The sequence below is a fragment of the Mercenaria mercenaria genome, chromosome 15 (genome assembly GCF_021730395.1).
Source record: "Mercenaria mercenaria strain notata chromosome 15, MADL_Memer_1, whole genome shotgun sequence".
Lineage (NCBI taxonomy): Eukaryota > Metazoa > Mollusca > Bivalvia > Venerida > Veneridae > Mercenaria > Mercenaria mercenaria.
The window spans coordinates 64,399,492-64,419,063 of record NC_069375.1 but is presented as its reverse complement, the minus strand read 5'-3'; the positions used below and the strand labels follow the sequence as shown (position 1 = coordinate 64,419,063).

General features: G+C 34.3%; 1 protein-coding gene across 2 annotated transcripts in view; it reads right to left on the bottom strand.

Moving 5' to 3' along the window:
* Positions 1–1,276: 1,276 nt before the first annotated feature.
* LOC128549130 (uncharacterized) overlaps positions 1,277–19,572 on the bottom strand; it is a 49,025-nt gene continuing 30,729 nt past the window's right edge. For both annotated transcript variants that reach the window (XM_053525449.1, XM_053525448.1), the window contains exon 3: positions 1,277–10,864. In XM_053525449.1, coding sequence (XP_053381424.1) covers positions 9,897–10,864 — 968 coding nt within the window. In that variant the 3' untranslated portion in view covers positions 1,277–9,896. The remainder of the gene's footprint in view (positions 10,865–19,572) is intronic.

Here is a 19,572-nt window from a genome sequence, read left to right as displayed (position 1 = left end):
GGTTGTTGACTTCATATCACTTGCCCATCATCGATGTGGGTTCGAGCTTCATTTCGGGCGTTTAATGCATCATGTGTGGAAGCCATCAAGTTGGCTTACAGAAGGTCGGTAGTTTGACCCAGGTGCTTACTCGTCACGAAACAATGCACGGAGGGGCACATGGGGTCTTCCTCCACCATCAAAGCTAGAAAGTCGACATTTGACATATAATTGTATCGTAGCGAACTTTAAATCCAGCAGAATAAAATTATTACATAGAAACTTATTTAAACGAAAAATCTTAAATATACGATTTCCGACATTGTCTTTAGAAGAGCAAAAAGAAAGTCAGAAATAGTTGTAAATTCTATGCTATTTGTTAATAAACAAAGTTTTTTATAAGGTCGCGTCTTGAAATGTATTACATGTATATCATATATGATATGCCAGCAAAAAAGAGTGGGAAACGTACAAATACACGATAACAAATATGCAGATTGCATTTGTGATGCCCACACACTGATTAAAATGCAGCAAATAGAGTGTGAAACGAACCCTTTTGCAATTTCGAATATGCAGATCGTAGCTAATAGTCATTCCTAGATAAAAGCTTCCGTGCCCGAAGGGTAAATGTCGCTGACTTCAAATCAATTGCCCCTCATCGATTTGGATTCGAATCTTACTTGGAGCGTTGAATTTTTCATGTAAGGAAGCTATCAAGTTGACTTACGGAAGGTCGGTGGTTGTTCACAGGTTCTAGCTCGTTAAAAAATAATACATTGAGGGGCACCTTGGGTCTTTTCTGAGTCGGTGCGACATTAATCCAAACAAAAGCAAAATAAAATCATTCCTACATAGGGAATGAGGGGGAATTAATATTGTTTACTTCTATCACCTGATCTTACAGTCATAACAAATGAATGTCTTTCATTTCATGTTTTGAGTAGATATTACTCATTTTAAAGTTTGCCACCAGTAGTATGTATAATAATTCATATAACTGCACAGTGATAAGGGGGTCCCCGTGGTTAAATTGTTAAGCTCGCTGACTTCAAATCACTTGCCTCTCATCAACGTGGGTTTGAGCCTAGCTTGTGGCGTTGAATTCTTCATGTGAGGAAGCCATCCAGCTGGCTTACGGAAGTTCGTTGGTTCTAACCAGGTGCCCACTCGTTATAAAATAATGCACGGAGGGGTACCTAGGGTTTTCCTCCACCACCAGATCTGGAAAGTGGCCCTATAAGCTTTAATTGTGTCTTTGTGACGTTAAACCCAACAAAACAGATAAACAAATATGCACAGTGATAATGCAAGATTTATTTCCTTCATTTTCGAATAATACATTGAAAAACATGAAATAAATGTAAATCTGTGAACGTAAGTACAACCTTTTCAGTTCTACCGAAAAATATAGAATAACACATTTAATTATGAAAATCACCTAAACCGGGAAGTTGTTCACTCACACTAAATATTTTGCAGTTTTCATTTGTAAAACAAGGCCGTCTGTTTGGTTGACAGAGATCTTGAAGTTTCAAAATTATGAAATTATTAAAAGAATTGCTTTCTTCATGCAGAAGATGATATTAAAATGAAAGGAAGGTAATTTCTATGTATTATAGAAATCATTAAGTTACATTATCGTAACTGTTAACTCGGTGTAATAACACAAGATCGGTTAATTACAAATTAGTTAACATAATAAAAGGTCTTTCTATCTCTAATAGTCTCTATTTGTCATAGGTGAAATCACCTCTCCTTGACTGCAACATTTATATGTTTAGAACAGTACTCACTGTACTGTATAATATATACAATGGAAAAAAAGAACCAATTTGATAATGATCGACATTTCCCGCTTAAGTACCAACCATATATACACAGTCAACTTGCATCAAACAACATTGTAGTAACCATTCAGCATTCGGTTGTTAAAAATACGATACTGCAATCTCAGAAGAAAAAAAAAACGAAATTTTCAGACCTCGTGGAAAGTAACATTGAGAAGACTATCAACCTGAATATTTCTAGGTTTGTTTATGTAATATATACAGGAATGTAATCCAAAAATCCCATATGGTCTGTCTTATGTCTGACTTTTTTTGGGTAAACACATAGTCAGTGATGTCATTACACAAAATAAGTCATCTTTTGGTATTGTTCTTTATACCCGTCCGGCGTGACATTAAAGGTACTTGCAGAGAACAAGTTTGTACTGGTACAGAATCCAGGAGCACTTCTTAGGTTAACTGCCCACCGTTACATGACTGAAATACTGTTGAAAAACGGTGTTAAACACAAAACAAACAAACAAGCAAATTGTACCGGCTGACATTAACGTTCCAGTAAGAGATAACATGAAACCGAGAGCGATGTAGTTGAACACATTGAATTATATAGGAAACGCATAATTTGTTTGAGTTTTATCGTTCATTTTACGTATTTGCACACAAAATATCTTGTCATAGTACATCCACATATAGGAAAGAAATAGTGCGGAACTGCCGCTTGATTTCGCACGTGAGAATTACTTCGTCAGACGTAAATACCCTTGAAATAAACGATTGAAACTGATGTTCAGACAATGGATAATTAATTTTGATTAATGAAAACGATCATAATCAAATCTAAGGAAGATAACAAAAGTTTTTGAAAACGAAAGAAGATTTTCAGAATGTTTATCCGCGGTGAACAATTGTAGGGATAATACACGATTTTTGTGCATTAACGTCTGCAGAAGCCCGCGGGATTGTTTGTGACGGAGACCGAAGGGCAATCTTAGGCATGGTCGTTGAGATAAGAATCTGACACTTAATTTTCTGTTTACCAACAGTTGCTACGCCAGTAGTGTAATGTTTACCTGTTCCGATATCAAGTACCATGCAGTACAGACTTTAGATATAGTCCCGTACTTGTGGAGATATCTCACTTGGCTTTATCGTTTTTCTCCACCTTGATGTGGCGTCACATTTTAGCATTGCAAATCAAATATAATCAAGTTAGTCATTTCATTCTTCCATTTTGTTGACTGTTGTTGACAGCGTTTTCTAACCTATGTAATACAAACAATACAACCGTGGTCTTTGAGTAGGCAACTGTACTTTAAAGCAGCAAATAGATGTGCCATTTTAATATTAAAATTTGTCAATAAAAAGACACAGACTATATCACATGACTGTTCATGCTCCTAAACAGTGTTATTTAACAAAGACAGAGACTACAGTATGTTTCAGTCCCTGACACTGTCTCACGATCAATTCATGTGTTGTAAGGAAACCATTATAATGTCACTTTTTGGGCTCAAAGACGAAGCAGAAAATTCCTCGAATTCCAACACAATCGTTCAGAACTCTACCTAATTTTGGGACAGATTACAAACTTATGTCAGTGGTCTTCTGTACCCCTGTTGTTACTAAACGTAACATTTAGTTTGTAAGATCTTCCGTAATCTTCCGGTAATCATTTTCTTAAATTCAGCAAAATAGATGTCCAACTAGGTAAGTGTACGGGATATTCGTTTCAGTCGTTGAGGACAAACTCCTTAGGTCATATGGAAACATCAGACATTATTGGGGAATACCGGATGCGGACGAGGAATGTCGCCTTCATTGGAAACCTTGATTATCCTCACTGGCTGAAACGTATTCATAAAGACTTGTCCTTGTGAAGCGGAGCTATAGAACCTATAGAACTGAACTAAGGTAAAAATAATTAGAAACTTCCCCAGTCTGTTTGCAGCTATGATAATTAAGTTCTGATGCAGTGTTGTGATAAAACGTTGTTGTTAGAATTTTCTCTGCCTTAGTTCTTTACAAATGCATTGATAGTCTAGATGAACACGTCCACCTGATATTAAAAGAATAGTCCAAAGAGAAATGACAAATTTGTATTTGATTTGCAAATAAGAACAAAACTTAAACTTTGATTTTAGTAGTAAATGTAGGTAAGCTTTGCTGTGCTAAACAATAAAAAGAGACATTTGTTTCTATGTTTTATTGATTACAAAAACATTCATATAGAATATAATACAACTATTTATTTATTTTACTGTAAAGCAATAACATTATTAATTGTTAAACCCTCTGTTTACTTTCAAGACATACGTGAATGTAGTTTTAGATGCACTAAGTTGCTTCGTTTGAGAAACATGTATAAAATCTCCTCTTTTATAAGCCAGCACTACATTATGAGCATCATTTATAAATACCTTAGATACATATTTACAAAGACGTGTGCACTTCTACGCACCAAATAACTTGGAAAAATGTTAATGATAATTAAGGTTTTTGTTGCGTTAGCAAGAAAATGTCTTTATGTATCAACAAAATAAAACAGTGTGCATTTTCTTGATATTGCCCTTTGCCTACTGATAAAAATGTGAGACAAAAATTAGGATTCACTTTCGGTCTGTGTCACTTTTCTTAAGCTGGCAACAAAATTTAAAAGAAATACATAATTTCTCTCCATATTGCTTATAGCTATGTATCAGATTTGAGAAAAATGCCGTGTACTTATAAAGGTATCTCATCAAATCAACATTATTTTCATATTTTTCAAACAATTTAGTACCGAGGATGTACTTATTCTCAACAATGACTCAATATTGATAGACTGAAATATCACTTGAACGAAAGCAGCTACTCGTAAACATACCTATGTACAGCATGTAAATACACATGCCTCAGACCAATTATTTTGCTAACATCATCACTCCCGACTCAAGTAAAGTCTTCTTGACACCCAAAGTTACATTTAATTTTCATCGCAGTTATTAATGTACTGCTACATTCCGGTACAGTATTTTGTACATCTACATATTAGAAATATTTGAGAACATATTGACAAAGTAGCTATGTTCAAATGTACAGCAACACTTCGAAAAAGTAGTATGTTGTTCCGTACTTCTGTCGAGTTCATGTGCTGTAAAATGAATATATGTTACTTGTTTTTTTATATCTAAATTGTTATATACATATATGAAACTTACATACATTTTAATGCGACAGGTTAAGTTAAACATACAACGTCAGTGGCCAATAAATGCTAGATTAAGTCTGGAAACGAGATTACTTTTTATTCAGTCTTACCAAACAGTTTCAGAAAAATACCAGTATTCTGCAGAAATTAAAGCAGTCACTTTAACCACAAAATTGGTTTTATCTCTGGTTAGATGTTTTGACTTGAAGAGTTACTTTGGCAAATAGTATTCTTATGCATGTATACTATACATCACATTTGTAGACTGCAGTAAGGAATGGTCTGAAGATAATGAATATTTCGGTTCATTCTTAGACTAATATAATTGAGTCTAAAATAGATAATAACATATAATAACATATAATAACAAAATGACTCCTTCGAATCATACGATACATACCGTTTCTTAATCATATTTTATTGCTTTTTATTATTTACATTTATGATAACATATATCAATGAATGTACATGTACAGCCAAAACATAAGCAAATGGGTCGGGCAACCAATTCTTGCTACATCAGTAAACGACCCTTTCCAATAGATATAACATATTTAATACAGGGAATTAAAAAATGAATATGAGAAGTTGTGTTATCATCATTCAAAAAATGAAAAGATGAGAGAAAGAGAGAGAGAGAGAGAGAGAGAGAGGGTGGGGGGAGGGGGGTGCTTGTCCATGATTTTAAGATATAGTCTTTTAGTATAGACATTGAAATTTAACATATGTCATTATGTCTTGAACTTGTAGAAAGATAATATGGTTTTATCTTCCGTATATTGATCATTCCCAAACAGAGTTACTTGTAGGTTAAGCGGATGATATATGTGTGTCTCTTGAGATAAAACAATTTTCTGATTAAGATATTTTTTTACAGTTAAAGGAAAAATACGTGGCATCCTCGTTTTGATGACCGCATTCGCAAATGAATTATATAATTGGGTACGGTGAGCTATTGTTACGTAATCATTGCTATTACGAAGTCTGTCTGAGCTTGGTTCAGATACAATTTCGGAAATATTCAGCCAGATAACCTGACAGCCTTCGTTGTCTTTCTTTGTATACTGTATTATTTTAGTTATTTTTTAGCTCACCTGTCACAAAGTGACAAGGTGAGCTTTTGTGATCGCGCTGCGTCCGTCGTCCGTCGTCCGTGCGTCCGTCCGTCCGCCCATCCATTTGCTTGTGACCACTCTAGAGGTCACATTTTTAATGGGATCTTTATGAAAATTGGTCAGAATGTCCATCTTGATGATATCTAGGTCAAGTTTGAAACTGGGTCACGTGCCATCAAAAACTAGGTCAGTAGGTCTAAAAATAGAAAAACTGTGACCTCTCTAGAGGCCGTATTTTTCACAAGATCTTCATGAAAGTTAGTTTGAATGTTCACCTTGATGATATCTAGGTCAAGTTTGAAACTGGGTCACGTGCCCTCAAAAACTAGGTCAGTAGGTCAAATAATAGAAAATCCTTGTGACCTCTCTGGGAGTCATATTTTTCATGGGATCTGCATGAAAATTGGTCAGAATGTTTATCTTGATGATATCTAGGTCAAGTTTGAAACTGGGTTACGTCCGATCCAAAACTAGGTCAGTAGGTCAAATAATAGAAAAACATTGTGACCTCTGTAGAGGCCGTATTTTTCATTGGATCTGCATGAAAATTGATCAGAATGTTTATCTTGATAATATCTAGGTTAAATTTGAAACCGGGTCAACTGCGGTCAAAAACTAGGTCAGTAGGTCAAATAATAGAAAATCCTTGTGACCTCTCTAGAGGTAATATTTTTCATGGAATCTGCATGAAAATTGGTCAGAATGTTCATCTTGATGATATTTAGGTCAAGTTTGAAACTGGGTCACGTCTAATCTAAAACTAGGTCAGAGGTCAAATAATAGAAAAACATTGTGACCTCTGTAGATGCCATATTTTTCATGGGATCTGCATGAAAGTTGGTCAAAATGTTCATCTTGATGATATCTAGGTCAAATTTGAAATTGGGTCATCTGTGATCCAAAACTAGGTCAGTAGGTCTAAAAATAGAAAATTCTTGTGACCTCCCTAGAGGCCATATTTTTCACGGGATCTTCATGAAAATTGGTCAGAATGTTTACCTTGATGATATCTAAGTCAAGTTTGAAACTGGGTCACGTGCGGTCCAAAACTAGGTCATTAGGTCAAATAATAGAAAAACCTTGTGACCTCTCTGGAGGTCATATTTTTCATGGGATCTGTATGAAAAATGGTCAGAATGTTCATCTTGATAATATGTAGGTCAGGTTCGAAACTGGGTTACGTGCGGTCAAAAACTAGGTCAGTAAGTCAAATAATAGAAAAACCTTGTGACCTCTGTAGAGGCCATATTTTTCATGGGATCTGCATGAAAATTGGTCAAAATGTTCATCTTGATAATATCTAGACCAAGTTTGAAACTGGGTTACATGCGGTCAAAAACTATGTCAGTAGGTCAAATAATAGAAAAACCTTGTGACCACTCTAGAGGCCATAGTTTTCATGGGATCTGTATAGAAGTTGGTCTGAATGTTTATCTTGATGATATCTAGGTCAGGTTTGAAACCGGGTCAACTGCAGTCAAAAACTAGGTCACTAGGTATCAACATAGAAAGACCTTTTGACCTCTCTAAAGGCCATATTTTTCAATGGATCTTCATGAAAATTGGTCAGAATTTTTATCTTGATGATATCTAGGTCAAGTTCAGAAGTAGGTCACATGAGCTCAAAAACTAGGTTACTATGTCAAATAATAGAAAAAACGACGTCATACTCAGTTCATGTGGGGGCAGGTGAGCGATTCAGGACCATCATGGTCCTCTTGTTTATTAAATACGTCTGTCTTTTATTTAAAATCCACCTTCTTTTTGTTATTAGTTTTTTCTACTGAGTTAGATCGGTTGATAAATCTCGCAGTAGTTTTTCTAGAAAATGTTTCTCATATTTGATAAACCGCGTGTTATTTGTAATATGACATTAACAATGGTTAGAGATAAAAACGATATCTCCCTTCAATTTTCTAAGTACTATAAGAATGTAAAAGGTACCTAATGCCGCTCGCTCAGTAGACACATAGATCATTTATTACCCAAATGGATATAAAATTGTGTATAATGAAATTTTGTAGCAGCGAACTGGTCGTAGTGTTGATTCTTTTGTGATCATAGACCCTATATGCGCTGTACAAGCAGAACAAGCAGAAAGTAAAAATAAAAAAAGATATAAGAAAAATGTGTACATTAAAAAGAAGCTCATCAGACATAAACAAATGTTTCATGTAAGAAATCATCAGCAACTGCAATAGCTGGAAAATCCAACATTACAAGTAGCACTTGAATTAAGCATTTTATCGACATTTATCTTAAAAACGTAATATATATATATACATACACACATATACCCACACATACAAATACACCTCCCCCACCCCCACACACAAACACATCTATAAAAACAAACATCTTTATATACTTACATAAATTATATATTGATATAAACACATACACTTTAAACACATTTAGATAGGAATCTGAATTCTATTCTTATCAGCCGATTTTGAATATGCCTTCCTTAACTAAATACCTTAATTCTGTCCCAAGATTTTATAGAAAATTTAATGTAATCTTATTTGTATAGTTACATTAATGAAATATCCATCATAAACATTATAAATTAAGACTTAACTTTTATCTTTTACGTTGCTAGTAACTCTACCAGATATTTTGTTCATAACGACAGAAGACACAATCAAAGGATTTTTTTTATTATTCCCCCCCCCCCCCAGCCCCTGTGTGTGTGTGGGGGGGGGGGGCATAAAGATAACAATGAAATTGTGACACACTGCTTCTTGATTATATTACTTTAATAACACATAATAATTTTAAACACGTTTACCCTTATTTTATGAAAATGCAATTCTTAATTCAAAATTGGTAAATGATAGCATTGAATTTTGAATAGATTAAAATGATGAAATTAAAAATATTAAATACCGATTTTTCAGCTCCGCTTAGTTGGAATTAAATATCCATAAATGTTTTCAATATCAAGACTTTAGTATAAATTTCATATCAAATTTTTGACGTCATTTTTAACACCATATCACTGAGCAAAACAAGCAAGTAAATTTATTACGCATACTGATGATAAGGTGTGCATCCAGAAAAGGCAAAGTTAATAAAATAAATACGTATATGTTTTATGCAAAGTACTATGTTATAAGAAATGACCAAAATATGTAGCTATACGTTACATATCAGTAAACCATTCCAATCAAATGGTGTTTTTTCAAAAGCAGTATCCTGTATTTTGATATTCCGCCCTCTTTGTGTGTCAAGTGATAGATACTTTACAATAAAATATCCTAGATCAAATGACTTGATGCATTTGAATATTTTCTTTTTTTAATGCGTGTTTTCTTGTTGTCTTTATCAAACTGACATGAAAATTAATATTCTAACTTTATACACACAGAAGGATTTAAGGTCTACGTAAAAATTAAAAATCTTTTACTAAAAAATCATGGTTTGTGAGACACTGCTTTACACCTACTTTACGTTTGTGCCAACCTGGTAAATAACATCCAAGCTAAAATAAATCATGACAACGTTAACTAGTTTCCACTGATTCATGTCCCCTCAAAACAGCAGTTTTGTCAAAACCACTGACATTTACTCAAAATTAAGTTTCAAAGTAATAACCCACTTAATGAGTGAAATTTGGATACATACATGAAGTCTCTCTGTTCTTTAATTTGAACGAATATTTGATCTATAAAGCCACGGATTTCATTCATATCAATACATTTACCATTTACGTTTTGTGTAATTTTCTATATATAATAATACAATATGGAACGATAGATTATTGTCAACGTTCCTTTTCAAATTACCTAAACTATCCAAACCAGTGGGTTAGAACTTAAAACATTAAGGTTTATCGCCACTATTTTTCTTCCTCACGGGATGTATGCAGCAATTCAAAACACGCCACAACAATATCATTGTCAAAAAGTTTACAGCTATTCCGATTGCTATAGGCACCCACCATCTATGAAAAAGTTTAATATGTATCGACACAACGACAAAAACTGAAGAACCACATTGCAAAATGAACCATATAATAAAAAAAGAAACACAACGTTTAATATCGTAGCGTTTGCATGTTTTGCATTTTTCTTCACGACAGACATAACATGAATTAGATTCACAACAACAATTATTAATTAAAGTGAACATGACAAAGAATAAAACATTCAAGCCAATCGAAAAAGCGATGTCCAATCCGAGACTAATGTCGTAATTTAACAATAGTGTATCGTTGATAATGTCATCCGCTGTCAAGAAAACGATTAGTAATATTGAACGAATAAGGCTGGGCATCCCAATGACACAGCAACCTACATATGGGCATTTGTAAAAACAAGTTTCAGCTTGAATACTTTTTTTATCTCCTACGCAGCATTCGTTGCAGAAGTGCTCACAGTTATTTTTCAATATAGAATATTCCCATTTGGTGTTAATCTTTTCTTTGGCAGCTTGTAGTGTTCTACTATTTGTAAATTTGCAATGGTATTCAACTTTATACACATGAGTGTGTTTTAAGTCTAAGGCATATCTATTTTCGACCACTTGGCCTTTATCCTTCGAAACCTCTATTAAATGAAGAACGGCCATCTGTGAGCCCATAATCGTAATCGATGAAACAATTGCATGATGCTGGTACAAAGCTTTTTGATCTCCAACAATCCTTTTCCTAAACATACGCCCGTCAAAACACACATGATCGCCAGGCTTAAGGTCATTCATAACTTTTATCTTTACCTTCTCACTGAAACGTGCACATCCTTTTTCAGGTTCCCTTGACACGTCTCCTGTTGCACTGTTTAATATAGGTTCTGAAAGGAGTTTAGAAGCTCAATAAGTACGCATATTTAACTACATTAAAGGCAAATGATTTTTAGGACACAAACCATACGTTCGCCGGAAAAAGTGTTGCAACTTTAATTTTTACATTTACTTTACCCTAGCACGTAACTGGATTTGTTAACATTGCAGTATAATGTTCATAAGCCCCTAAACATGATATTCATTTCCATCTGATAAAGCCTGAAAAAAGTACAGTTGCAAAAATGACGTATACTTTTTTAGTTTTGTTAACAATGTAATAGCTTAACAATGCCATAGGCAATGTTAGATAAGATACATATTTCTTTCCTCTTTTTTTTCTAGAAAGACGTTTTTATACACTTTATGGTTTTTCAGTATTTTTGTTTCAGCGTACGGAATAAGATGACTTTTGAGTGTTTGAAAAATGTACTTTCTACCATTTTTCTTGCAGCAACTAATTATGGAGGTGATAGTGATGATAAGTAATATAAATGGAATTCTTTATTTCAGTGGAATGCAAGGAATTTTAAACTGTTTAATTGTTAGCATTATCATGGTGGGAGTAAGAGCAGAACTACATACAATATTCACATGTTTCTAGTATGATATGCTATGTTTAAGACATGCATTCATTTTTCTTTAATATTAAGTTATCTCACGCACATGTCATCTTATCCCGTAGGCTCTACATTTATCTTGAGCGTACCACTTCTTTTCTGTGCGTACGATATCTTATCTCGTGCACTCGAAATGTTTTCTCGGGCGAACATCATCTTATCTCTTGAACCCTACATTTTATCTCTAGCGCTCGACACCTTATCTCGTGTGCACGTTATCTTATTTCGTGCGTTCCACATCTTGTCTCGTGCGCACAACATCTTATCTCGAGCTTTCAACAACTCATCTCGTTGGCACTACATCTTATATTTTTCCTTTGCAAGAAGGGATACAGGGGGTCTCCTCCACCTTCAAAAGTTGGAAAGTCGGTAAGACGTTATACCAAACAAAATAGATAATTTTCTTGAATACCACTGTGATCGGTGGTGGTTATTATTGTTCAAGACAAAATGTCATGCTCTGGTGAACGATACCCAGACAAACATCGTCCCTCAGAATGTCGCCCGGTGTAATTCGCCATGCCGAAAGTCGCTATTGCGCCATGACAAACGTAGAAGTGCCGCCGAAAGTCGCATCGTCGAACGTCGTCTTTTTGACTTCCAGAATGACATCCTATTATTTGAATTGAGGTTAAGAGTGAGCACGATATTAGAATTTTGAAAATTTGTCAGTCACAAACGAAAGGTTACTAGAGAGAATTGCTCACACCTCCACCTCTATACTCCAACACAACCGTGTATACTTTAGTGAGTTTATATGTGACATTTTTGAATTACATTTTCTTCTATGAGTTCTATTGATTTCTGGCAATATGCGCGTGTTTGCGCTCGGTTGTCAGTTTAATTTTTGTTCTCGTACATTGGGAAAATACTATATGCTTGCCTCAGTGAGTTAGATTTTTGTGAGCATGACCCTTTCCCAACCCACATAGACAAAAGCGACAGTTCCCTTACAGATTTTCCATTTCACTGAGTAAAGCATACAGTATTTTCCAAATGGACGGCAAGGTTATGATTTGGACCCGCTTGCTCGAGACTAAAGGGCTGTAAAACTTACCGCCTGTTAAGTTATCATTCAAATATTAGTCTTGAGGGGAAAAGACTTGTACGATGTCATTTTTTTTAATGTTTTAGAGTTTATAATCCTTAACTTATAAATCTGTTTATCTAAAATATCAAAATATGAATCCAAAAATTAATCGATCTTTAGCTTGAACACCTGTTAAAGTTTCGAACAACTAGATCAAGGACATAAAAAGCCGTTCAGATGGATAGACGCACGCACTCACTCATGTACGCATTCACTTGTGCATACTGCCGTACCTATATGAAAAATGTTATTCAAAAGTTGCTAATGGACTCACTGAAGGATGGGGTCTAAGAAGTGGGGCCAGGTAGTTACACTTCGTTTGGGACTTACAAATATATAGGGGATATTTGTTTGTTTCAGTGAAATATCAATTTTATTTCACAAGTGAGCATCAAAAACTGATATTTTCACGAATGGCGTAGCCACGAGTGAAAATGACTTTTTTTTGGTACTCACGAGTGAAATAAAATTGTATTTCATTAAAACAAGCAGATTTAGATTTTCTTTTTATTTCATGTGTAAATTTATACTTTTGTCACGTAATTTATAAAACGTCAAAAATCGCGGGAAAGGTCAGCAGAAAGCATAACACAAATTACGCCATTTTAACGACGTCATCGTCATTATGGTCCCCGGTATTCATAACGCTCGGTATACAATTTGACTTCAGTCGCGATGGAGTACCAGAACTAGTTCGGCAAAAACAGTGAAAAATAAAAAAATGATAATCTACTCTTTCAAAACTGTGGATTATCATTTTTATTTATTTATAATTCACTGGAAAACATAAAATAAATCATAATCATTCAAAACTATTACCACCTTTCATTTTCAGTTTAATAGATATAATCATGTCATTCAAGAAGGCGAAAAAGTCGACGCTTGGTGGGGAGTTGCTCGGCAGGCGACTTTCGGCGTGGCGACGTTTTGCGGGATGAAGCAGTGCCCAGTGAGGCAAAGTTTGTCTAGGTTATGTTCGGCATGGCGGGTATCAACGTGGCGACGTTCGGCGGGATGATGTTCTGCTGGGTGCCATTACGACGTTCAGTGCGGTCACGTTTCCTAGGAAGACTCTGTGTGTGGCGACGTTCTTGTGGAATTGGGGGTGTGTAGGGGGTGGGAGGAGCGCTATAACAACGTTTGTCATTGCATCCTTGTGACGACATGGCACAAATCAGTCATTATAACCAGCAGCTAAATATTTTTATGGTTTATAGCAATGACATTCTTTTTCATCTATTTTTCGGAAGCAGGATTTCATTTATAGAAAAAAACGAAACAGTAATATTATTACAAGCCTATTGAATGCCTCCGCGCCATGCTTATTTCCAAAAGCTGTAATGTCGTGCACTAGAGACAAACTTTCTTTCACCCGAGATAAAATGTCTTGTGCTGAGATTAGATGTCATGCGCTCCAAATATGATGTCATCCGAACGTGATGAGATGTCGTGACTCTAGTATAAGATGTGGTGGACATGACGTAAGATATCGTGCGCGCGAGATTATATCTTTTGATTCTGAGATAAGATGTCATGCGTACGAGATAAGAAAAAGCATGCCAAAAACTGGCTAGGCAAATAATTTTCGTCAGGTAGTCCTGCAAAGAAAGTGGCAGTTTTGTGTCAGCTAATTGTGCAAAAATAGGCAAATATTTTATGGATGCCGTCAAAGATGTACCTAAAAATTCTTGGTAAGGTGTTAAATACAAAAAATAATATATCATTTAAAGATTTGCTCTTGAGTAAAATTACTTCTTTTCTGGATTCAGTTGCGCATTATTATATTACAAGGGAATAGCTCTTGTGATATATTTCTTTCGCATCTGATCTGTAAACAATGATTTTATTCAACCACAAATCAAAAAATAAGATACATATTATATTTTTACTAAATGACACACACTCTCATTACATTTTTTGTTTATATAAGCAATTCACAAAGTTATATCAATCTTCTTTCTAGATATCTTTTGCAGTTCTATAGTTCGTCTATACTCCGCCAGCAAAATGAAACTCTGCTGATTAACAGACAGTCGATTTCGATATTCACTGGCACCAATCATTCAAGCGGCTAACCCACACATCCTGGTGTGAGATTTTCAAAAAATCATAATTTTCCTGTATTGACCTTTATTCGCATATTTGATTTTATAACAATGTATTTTCCATCGCATTCTGTTGTAAATCGTTGTCTAAAATGAAAGCATTTGTCAGCATTTTCCGATAAGGTTCCCTGGTGTATAAAACACAATTCCGTTCGGCGAAAAAACCTGGCAACATCACATGACAATAAGAGAAATAATCAATAGAGCGCACACGTAGCTGGCACACAGTAACAAAATGACAGTAAGAATACTGGGTAAAGAGATTAGGTTTTTAACGGCGATTTTTCTAATAAACGGTCTTGTATACAATTTTAATCATCGACAGGTCAGGGAATGAGACAGATTCAAAAATAATTCCTGTGTCTTTCAACTGTATGTATTTCAAAGTGCATACTTTGAGGAAGGTTTGGGTGTGATAAACAATTTTGTACGGTATCAAGGGAGAGATGCCATAAGCGACCATGATAAGCAACACAAGCATCTGTTACCAGTGAATATTACACCACTTATTGTACATCGTGTTAAAAGTATTTATTTTTCAGACGCATTTAGAACCAAAGTTATATCTTGGTGATGAATAGAGTATAGTTTTCAATTTTCTACTTTAAGTCTTCTTGCAGGACGCCTTTCGGAGCACTTTTGAACAGTACACAGACCCTTTTTAGGCAGTGTGAAACCGCTTGTTATATTTCATTTGAAAGGTATTTAAACTGTACTTTTTATATAATTTTATATTTTATTTTCAGCAACAGATAATATAACATGACATACAAAATATGAAGGGTTTTACGTTCAGCAATGCATCATATAAGTTCTTAATATAAAGGAATTCAGTTCATATATCATGTATAGATTACAATGAAATGTCTTACTACACGTACATATGGATAGCATTATATTGTGTATTTTGTTTTGAAAGACACAAAAACAGACAAAGTAGAATGTAAGATCAACATAGCACGCACTCGTCAAGCTGCTTGAGTTGTTCCCCTTTAATCATAACAACTTGATTCTATTGAGAACTTTTATTAGGAATAATTTGTGTTCCGTGAAAATAACATTTGAACAAATCTCCATTGAAAATATTTCGCGCTCGAAGGACAGTATGATTTGCAAATGTTCATCCAAATTTTGTCCCAACTGAGAGGGGAAATACTTAAATTTTGTTCCCATTTCAATTCAACTTTTGATGGTGATTTATTATCTCCGTAAACTAACTGTTATATTATATCACGTACATGCAAGTTCAAGTTATGTAACAATTTACACCCATTTTTCAAACTTTCAAAATTTTTAAACTTAAAAAGGGGTTTATTTGCTGTTTTTGAGTCTTCATTTCACTTTAAAATAGATATATACTTTGCTGGAATACCACTTCTTACAATTGACCATTCAGATATCCAGTTTGCCTTTCTTTCTAGCTTTTAAAACATCTGATTACTTGATATAAATCGCTCTTTTTCCAGATCCCATATAATTATGTCTAATACTTGTAATACCGCTTTCTAAAATGGTTTAATGAGAATAGGTTTCATATGAAAAAGTATATCTCTATTATTAAATAAGGAAGTATCTAAAATATCTTCTACCGTCACCAGTGCATAATAAGAAGACACTCTTCTTTCATAATCGATATTGTCTAAGTATGAACATCAGCAAAGAAAGAATGTCTGTTAATAGATGTTATCTAACGACTGTAAATAATATTTACCAATTGAATTCCAGTTATCTAACTTTGAGTGTATGATTTTATAAATCATTTTAATGTTAAGTGATTCTCGTATATCTGAAATTTTATATAAATCTATTCGTTTTTATCAATAAAGATTTGGCCTGTACGGTCAGATTTCTGGATTTCCAGACTTGTAAAGAGCTTTTTATTTTATTTATTTTAGCCCGCCATATTGCATCATTTTTGATATTGTAACCGTGGTGAACGCCAAGGGTTTTTACATACGATTTTGTCCATTTGATTTGCCTTGGAAGACGGCGTTTTTCCTTTTAGTTTGCCAATAAAAAGTCCAAATGTTTTATCTTTATTAAGTTAAGCTCCGGATGCTTTTTCGATATATGTCAAATCTTTGAATATGTATTTCAGCGACGTTTCATTTTTAGGAAAGAAATGTGTATCATCAACAAACTGGTTTATTTTCGCCGATACTATAAGATCTGTTGACGGTAGCGCTATTCCTTGAATAATTTCATTTTGCCTTATGCAGCATGCCATTGGTTCTGCTTGAATGATATATAAAATTGGGGCGCACGGACAGCCCTACTTTATAGACCTTGAAATAGGGAAGCACCCAGACAGAAAACTGTTTGTAATAGCTGCTGTTTTTGAGGATTTAAGTAGTGTCGTTATCAAGTTCCGAAATTTCAAACCAAAACCAAATTTTTTTTAAGGCACATGTCGATCCACTGCCTTTCGCATCTATCAAAAGCTTTGGTTTAATCTAGAAATACGATAAGCCCCTTCTGATTTTCACGATCTGTTTATTCTAACAAATCTTGTATCAGTCTGTTTGCTTCATTAATATTTCTTCCTTCAACGTAACCTTTTTGATCAGAATTTATTATAGTCGGAAGCAATGGTTTTATTCTATCCAATAAGCATTTAGCAATTATTTTATAGTCGACGTTTAAAAGGGTGATTGGCCTCCAGGTTTTCAATGTTTCGCGATCTCCGTTTTTATACATGAGTGACAGAATACCTTTTTATTGCGAATTTGTCAGAGTAATCATCTTGGATCAGTTTTGAAAGCGAGTGAAATTCATGTTTGACTAAGTACCAAAACTTTCTATACCATTCAGCAGGTAGACCATCTTCTCCGGGAGATTTTGATTGCTTAAAATTGATAACGGCGTTTTCTAGTTCTGAGAATGAAATATACTCATCGAGTTTTTCTGCATCTTCCTGTGAAAGTTTTGTTGAGACCTTCAGCAGCTTGTTCATTCATCCCTTCCGATGTAAATAACTTTTTATAGAACTGACATTGTTCCTTTAATATATTATCTATTCCATACTTTGTTTGACCGGAATCTAATCGAATTTTCGACCATAATTTTTGCTTTCCCCGTTTCTTTTCTAAATTGAAAAAGTAGGATGTTGATTTTTTCATTTTTTTGTATATACTTCTCTTTTAGACGAATTTTTGCTTGCTTTTCGTAATATTCACTTATTGTCCGTTTTCAAAGAATCTATTTCAGCTTCATCTGTGTTCGAATTGTCTTGAAGCTTTTGAAGATTATTTTCTAAAACACCTATATCTATTTGCGAAGCTCTTTTTGTTTTACAGTAATCAATTGTTATGCTTTTACATTATGTTTGAACATATCCCACCAGTCCTGTATTGAATTAAACGTTTCCTTCCTTATAGCCAAATATCCCAAAATTGTCCGATTAGTTCTATTTAATCGTTAACAATAAGTATACTGACATTTAATTTCCATATCCCTGGGCCCCTTTGAACATTTTCTGTATTTATTTTCATCGAGATAGAATCATGGTCTGAAAATGGGAAATATGTAGTACCGATGTATTCTATTTCATTATCTATGCTTTTTGAATTTAAAAATAATTAATTCTCGACTTGAATCGATGCGTGAAAATGTGAATTCTTTTTTGGTCGGGTTTCGTCTACGCCAGACGTCTTCTAAATCCAACAGTGATTGAAAGTCAAGGAGCTTACGTGTGCTGTTATCTTCATGCATCACGTGAATTTTTGCCGCGCGGTCATATTTATTTTATTGTGTACAGTTAAAATCGCCTCCCACAACTTAGTATGTAGACTGTGACTTGCACAAATATTTGCTTACTTTTTTTCTGTCAGAGCTATTGTTAGGTTCATACAAACTAGATATTCTATATAAATTTTCATGATTCAAAACAAGATCTACCATTATTAACCTACCCTCCGTATTAAATTTACGCAATGTTTTATTCCCTGTTTAGATTTGGTTTAATTAGAATAGCAACCACTTTCGTCGCGCTGTTGCTAGTTTTCAAAAAACTTGTCCCGCCCCATTGACTGCCCCATTGAATTTCTTCCTTATTATTTTTGCAGTGTGTTTCTTGTAACAATACTACGTCAAATTTCTTTTCCTATAACCATGAAAAAAACATTTCTTTTCCTATTATCTCGAATGCCATTTACGTTTAGAGAACATATGTGAAACATACAAAGAGTATAAACAGAAGTACAATAAAAATCTAAATCATAACACAATTACACTTCATTTCTATCTTGTTTGGATTTTCGATCAGCCGACGACGGCGTTGTCGAGCTACGAGGGGCGTTCAATATGTAATGTTACTCCTTATGTAGTTCCGTATCCGCTTGTTATTTTTAGATACGGTTTTCGGCACATTATAGAGTAATTTATTTGCAACACAATGCTATATAAATGATAAAAATCGGCAGGTTCAAAGTAAAAATATAATCATTACAGTGAGGTGTACTCAGGTATACTAGACCATAATTATAATTTAGGTTTGTCCTGGGCATTCAGAGTCTCAGAAAAAAAGAATAACTTGTAAAATCACAAAATTATATCATTTGTCCACGAGGTACAGCAATTTGTGATGCGTTGTGTTTGTTTTAAACTATTTATTGCATTTTTAATTGTACAACACAACTACAAAAACCTAAACTCGAGGTTGATTACATCTGGAATGGGTGCTAAGAGCGATTAATCAAAGTTGTAAGAACTAGTTTCGCAATCGAGAATTAAGATACTAGTATCAACTTAAAATACAAGAATTTTTAAACGATGATTATCGCGCCTGACAAAATTGCAGAGGCTTATTGTACTCACCTTATCATTTTTCGAGTAAAAATATACACACTCAATTTTAAACTATTATAAACTTTTTTGTTTTAGTTTTCATATGTTTTTGTGAAGAT